Source organism: Dipteris shenzhenensis, chromosome 28, assembly GCF_047967505.1.
Source record: "Dipteris shenzhenensis isolate YYH24624 ecotype China chromosome 28, Dip_SZ_1.0, whole genome shotgun sequence".
NCBI lineage: Eukaryota > Viridiplantae > Streptophyta > Polypodiopsida > Gleicheniales > Dipteridaceae > Dipteris > Dipteris shenzhenensis.
Window position 1 is genome coordinate 4,067,273 of NC_141623.1, and position 6,542 is coordinate 4,073,814.

The 6,542-nt window shown below is 44.4% G+C and overlaps 1 protein-coding gene across 1 annotated transcript; it reads right to left on the reverse strand.

The window, feature by feature from the left end:
* Window positions 1-2,101: 2,101 nt before the first annotated feature.
* LOC147883059 (class V chitinase CHIT5a-like) lies at window positions 2,102-3,517 on the reverse strand. The gene is made up of 2 exons (XM_087399996.1): window positions 2,408-3,517; window positions 2,102-2,310 (listed from the first exon to the last, which is right to left on the reverse strand). The coding sequence occupies exons 1-2, from the start codon at window positions 3,501-3,503 to the stop codon at window positions 2,273-2,275; spliced, it is 1,134 nt and encodes a 377-aa protein (XP_087256122.1). The 5' UTR covers window positions 3,504-3,517; the 3' UTR covers window positions 2,102-2,272.
* Window positions 3,518-6,542: the final 3,025 nt, after the last annotated feature.

Consider the following 6,542-nt stretch of genomic DNA (forward strand, 5'->3'; position numbering starts at 1 on the left):
TCCTTATGCTAAACTCAAATGAACTATTTCTCAAACCCCTCTCTCTCTCTCTCTCTCTCTCTCTCTCTCTCTCTCTCTCTCTCTCTCTTGCTCTCTCTCTCTCTATGTCTCACTCTCTCTCCTCTCTCTCTCTCTCTCTCTCTCTCTCTCTCTCTTGCTCTCTCTCTCTCTCTCTCTCTCTCTCTCTCTCTCTCTCTCTCTCTCTCTGTCTCTAACTCTTGCTTTCTTTCCTCCTCTCCCCCCCCTCTCTCTCTGTGTGTCTCTAGCTCTCTCTCTCTCTCTCTCTCTCTCTCTCTCCGCGTGTCATACACGTTATCTACCAAATATAATAAAAATAATAAAAATGTAATGCCTTGTTGTGCACTTCTTTGTGTGTTTCTCTCTCCCTCCCTCTCTCTCTCTCCTCTCGCTCTCTCTATCTCTGTCTCTCTCTCCCCTTTAGCTCTTTGCTCTCTTTGTCTTTGTCTCTAACTCTGTCTCTGTCTCTGTCTCTCCCTCTCTCTTTTCTAGCTCTCTTCTCTCTCTCTCTCTCTCTCTCTCTCTCTCTCTCTCTCTCTCTCTCTCTCTCCCTCTCTCTCTCTCTCTCTCATTGGAAATAAAGGCCAATAAGGGCCTTGGTGTGGTCCAAACCCCCTCGTGGGTGTTGATTAAAATGAGGGCATGATGTGCGTGACGTGGACAGATTATTGGGAGAAATCCCATAAGCATGGGATACATATATGATCCTTCGTATACATATGAGCTAATAGATGGACCCTCCTTCAGTCCTGTCGGCTTTTTGCTAGGGGTTGAAGGAGGTTATGTGTGGCTAGGAGGTGGGGGTTTGGGACCCCCCGTACTCGGTGCTACCAATGGTAGACTACCATGTGGCAACTACCCTACATCTCTCTCTCTCTCTTGCTCCCTGCTGTCTGTCTGTGTGTGTGTGTGTCTCTCTCTCTCTCTCGCTCTCAATACTCTCTCTCTGTCTCACTCTCTCTAACTTTCTCTCTCTTTGCCCCCTTCTCTCTCTCTCTCTCTGTCTCTCCACTAAGACTGCCCGTGCTACCTTCTCATCTGCCACTTGGCACGCTGTGCTGCCTTCTCATTTGCTCCCCCATGTCATCGTGCGACGTGCTGCCTTCGCCACATTGTTGTGTGCTGTGCTCTACTCGGCCACGTCTCTTCACCGCCATGTGGGGCCACCAGACTGTCTTCAGTCAACTACAATGACTGTACAGTCTTCAGTCCATTGCAGTGGCCCATCGCACCTGTGCCATGTGGTGATCTACCATGTCGAGATGCATGCATGCTCCATGCACGCCATCGGGTCCCATCAGTCCACTCTGTGGAGTCTAGACTCTCTATACTAGAGGGTTTTGGTCCCTGGTCGCCTCCCTATACCAAGTGTCATCATTGTGCTGCCTATGTCGTTATCGAATGTTTGTGCCATCTACTTTGCACGCGCCACGAAGTCTACGCGTACCACGAAGTGTTTAGAGTCTGCACGTGTCACGACGTCTTACGCACTATCTAACGACTAGATTGTTCGAGCCTCCGCCTCCTTTCTCGAGCCTCTTGACTGATTGAATGGCCGTACTCTCTTCTTGGCTTGATCTAACGATGCGCAATTGCTCAAACCTCCCGAAGCTCCTCGAAGCTTCTTGAGCTTGGCCCAAGAGCCTCCCCCGAGCCACCCTTGCTTATCAGATAGTATATAGATATAGAAGATATATGATACGACGAAGAGGAAGTCTTCCACTCATTTTCTGTGGTCATACTATTTATGTGGACCATATACAATTGCACGAATACATGCTCTATATTTAAATTCATATTTTTATCATTTTTTAGTCGTTTTTATTACATAAATTGCTTGAATGTCATCTAGTATGCTCCTCTATTTATTTTTATAACTAATCCCCTCCCACCCTCTCTCTCTCACTCATGCACATTAGGGAGTAAGTGATTCAAAGGGTTAAACAATGACATAAATAGGCCACATCAATTTTCATAGCATAAGTGCATCACTCTCGTTCGTCTCTCGCAAGGATACAATTATTCATGTACTAGTTTCAAACTATTGCTTGGCTTCATCCTAAATCTTTGAAAATTGGCTTGTTTTTCTTCTTAATGTCCTTCCTTCTCACAGGTGTGCACGCAAGTTTTGAAGTTTTTTTCTTCTTATTTTAATGATTTGCACATGAGCATGCAGATTTCACGATCTGAAATCGCTCGGAATCTGTTTTGAACTTACAATGCTCACAAGTTATTTGTTTGAAAGCTCTCAAGTTTAGATCTTGCAATTGTAGCCGGCCAAAGTCATGGAAGCTGCAAAAGCCCAAACCGAATTTTGTCAGAGTAGGGCAAGGCAGGGATGTTGATAGAAGATCCGAATCTAAGCTATTAACGAGATTCACAGCAGTACCTTGCTTCGAGAGATCGCCATTCTTGTCTGATGCGAGACTCCAGAAGAAATAGCCCCTCAGTTGCTTGGATTTGAGGTAGCGGACCTTGGTGGAAATGGTGTGCCGATCATCATAACCAACCCACAGTGTTCCAGCGCTCGTTTTCCCATAGCAGTAAGCACACTTGGTCACTGCATCATCCCTGCAAACCGCCTTGCTGCTCTGAACGAACTGCTTAATTTCGTCATATGTGTACACTCCCGAGTTGGGTCCAGCACTCGAAGCGGGTGCTCCCACGCTGTTGTTGGATGAATCCTTGAGATACCAAGTACGTCCATACATGGCTAGACCCAACACACCGCGCACTGGCGGCAGTCCTGCAGCTAGCCACTGCCTAATCCCGTAGTCTGTGGTTATAGTTTGGGCCGGATTAGAATCGAAGAGAGCAGTTTGTTCTCCAGTTTGGGTAGGATCCCATGAACCATGATAGTCGAAAGCCATAATGTTTATCCAGTCTAAGTTTTTGGCGATAGACTGGACAGGATATGTTCCTGCTCCCCCAAAGAGGACGGTAACGTTGAATTTGACCGCGGCGGTGAGAAGAAAGGGGGCCTTCGAGTTCGCACTCACAGCTGCACTCCGCCATTCGGAGAAGAGCAACCCGAGATTCGTCATATCTGCGTCATTTTGAGGGAATTCCCAATCGAGGTCCAGCCCATCAAAGCCATTTTTACGAGCGAGGGCCATGCTGGACTGGATGAAGGCTTGACGGGAGTTGGAATTGCTAGCCATTGCGGAGAATGCAGCAGCGTCGGAGCCACCACCACCGATGGAGATGAGGGTCTTGATGCAGGGATTACTGGTGCGGACAGCAGCGGAGAAGGAGTGAATTTGGCCAGCGTCATCGGAGGGCGGAAGCACGCTGAAGTTAGAGGTGTCTAATCGAGCAAAGGCGTAGAGGACATGCGTAAGGACCGAGGCGTCGATGTGAGAGGGAGGCAAGGAGGAGCCGTAGTACCAATAGGCAGCCTTGACGCCGTCAAGGCTGCCGCTGAAGGACGGGGACGCACAAGGCACGAGCAGGGCTACCACGACTAACAACAAGGCAGCAGCCATGGCCAAGGAGAGCATTCGCGCTGAAGCCATAGTTGCCATACAAGGAGAGAGCGCACCACATTTTATACTGTCTCCAACAGCTGCTCACCACTTCCATAAAATAGCACTATGTGGCACACGAACTTCTCCCGAGCACGCCTTTGAGTGGACTCGGGAGCAGTCAAGGTGGTAGGGATAACCCGATACATCATGTCGATTATAGTGCTTCGTGGGACCTTGTGCACAAATTAACGCTTGGATTAACTTATGCATCATGCCAGCTATTATGTATTCAACAATGCTCGTTGAAGCACTTCTCTCGTGATATCCATGACTACTATTGTGGGGAAGAAAAACAGAGTTTTTATTGTGGTTTTCCCATCATTCTTAAATTTCAATGCTTTCATCAATTGTTATCAAACGAAGAGCATCAATAGCTATACTTCCTATAATTATTGGCTCCTCTCATGTCAAAAAATCGTAACTTACAAACTAAACACTATTCCCACATAAAACCAATTGTAGATTGAATGTAATTTAATTAGAAAATTCCCAGCTGAGTGTTTGGGTGGAGCGGTTGGGTGAGACGGTGCCTGAGAGGAATGTGAGAGAGGTTTAGTTGTTTGGATTGTTTAAGTGGAGAGGCTTGATTAAGCTTAATTTATCATCCGTTGAGGCTGCAGTAGAGAGGCGACATATGACACGAGAGAGAGAGAGAGAGAGAGAGAGAGAGAGAGAGAGAGAGAGATTCATTTGGAGTTGGCTATATGGTGATGTGATCTCCCTTCTTCATTTTGGATACCTTTTGCATCCTCTCATCAGTTTGTTTCTAGCATGGAATATGTTCTTTAATTGCTTGCATTTGTTGAATCGACCACTTGCGACAATAAGAATCCATTTTCTAGCACGACAATCATCTTCTACGGCAAAGATAAGAACCCTTTTCTATGTCTGGATTTTTTATTGGTCCGAGCAATCGCCTTCGGTCATGCTTATCTTTTCCCTCTATTGCTTTTGCGCATCTTTAACCAGCTTCTGAGTTTGTACTCTGAAGTTAAAATAGATGCAAGAACGAAGTGGTGGAGCTTACTACCGGAGCCTCTAAGAGAGAGAGAGAGAGAGAGAGAGAGAGAGAGAGAGAGAGAGAGAGAGAGAGAGATGACTCATATATAATACTCAACAAAATATGGAGACCTTGCCTTTATAGCCTTCTAGCTTAAAGAGAAGGAAATGGCAAATTAAAAAGGAAATGAAAAGCAAATACTTCACTGAGAACAAAACTAAACATGGCCCATAAATGAATTAATGGATTGATATTTCATGACTATGGTGGCCACAACATGGTTTTCACACCAAATCAATAATTACAAACAAGGTTAGACTAAAGGACATTACTAATCAAGAACTATGTTAGAAAGTATAGGCCCAATACTAAGAACTTCACTACTCCAATAAATGGGATAACAACATCACTATATAGTAGGTATAGTGTATTCAATAGGAACCCTTGATGAGGACAAGTCAAAGTATTACAAGGACATGTAAGAGAACTATGCTTTGCCACATGGAAGGTGTAGGCGGCCTCCATCTCTTACAAGTTTTGTCATATACTTTGTCATATTGACTAATTTTCTCTAGGAGGTTGACCTTTTAAAGTTGAATTGTACTTGTGGAAGCATGGTTTTCTTGAATTTAGTGGAACATGAAGAGATCTCTTATTATATACAAAAGGTTCCATGAAAAGTGTAACATGAAAAGAACCTTGTATTTTGGTCCCCACCACAATATTATAATTATTTTTATTGGTAGCACTCACTTTGTTCTCATCTTATCTTACTATATATTAAGGAGGGAGGGAGACACAAGAGGCTATCAAGTGTCAGCCAACAGAGAGCCTTCAAGCACCAAGTGTCGCATGGGTAAGAAGAAGACCTCCACATGTCACACGAGAGACTAGGAGCTTGTAGAGGAGACCTCCATGTGTCTCGTGGGAGATTCAAATGGTTGTATTTTAAGGAAAGGAGAATGTTACATCCATGACTAGATGTAACATAGGTATAGGGTTCACTAAACCCTAGGCCTAGTTGGCAAGGATATAAGATTAGATCTGGAGTCAACGTGGGGTCTAATCTGGGGACAGGATTAACCTAAGGATAGGCCTAAATTAGCAATATAGAGGTCTAGATCACTAGGAGTGAGCTAGCCTATTATACTTGGCTGTGGAGTGCTAGCTAAGTCAGGGTAAGCCAAATTGGGCTAGGGGTTGACCATAAAGCAAGGGATTCTTGCTTTAGAGTAGCCTAGCTAAGAATAGGGCTAAATCCAATAAAGCAAGATACCTAGCCTATAAGTATAGACTAGGGGCCCATTATGAGGGGTCTTGAGAATGCGATCCTTAGTGATCACGACTTGCTGGCCATAGAGCAACACATGAGGGAAAGGGCTTATGGTATGGGATGCAAGTCTGGACCCCGAGGCTAGTTGGCTCTCAATAAGTGTTTTAGACCTCTAGCTCGGGGTGGCTCGGATCAGCCTATTGTTGGGATGTGAGTTGCTAGCGCCATGGCACCTTCATGGGTTGAGTCTAGGGTGGATGCCCTAACACATATGGGTTGTTTATAGGCTTCGCCTATGCTTTGCTCAAGGTTTCTAGTTATGGAGTTGAAGTGGATACCCCACTAGGGTCTAGGTTTGACCAAACCTAATGAGGAATTGCACATGCATAAAGCTCCAATAAAAGTGAATATCGCACCCCATTTGGAATTGTTTATTGTGCAATTTGAAGGAGCAAGAAATACTTTTTTTAAAGCCACGTTTCCTAGCAAATAAAAAAATATTTAATTAAGCATTCAAAGATATATTTCAAATGGTTATTGAGAATTCACAATAATTTTCAATGCCAATTCAAGACCTGTTTTTTAATACTTTAGCCACAACTTCAATACATTTTTTGCCCAATTTCAAGGCAATATCAAGTTGATTTTTGAATTTCAAGTTATACTTCATGTCAAACCTGCCAACGACTCATACTTTAAGATAAGTAATTTTGGTTTCAAGAAA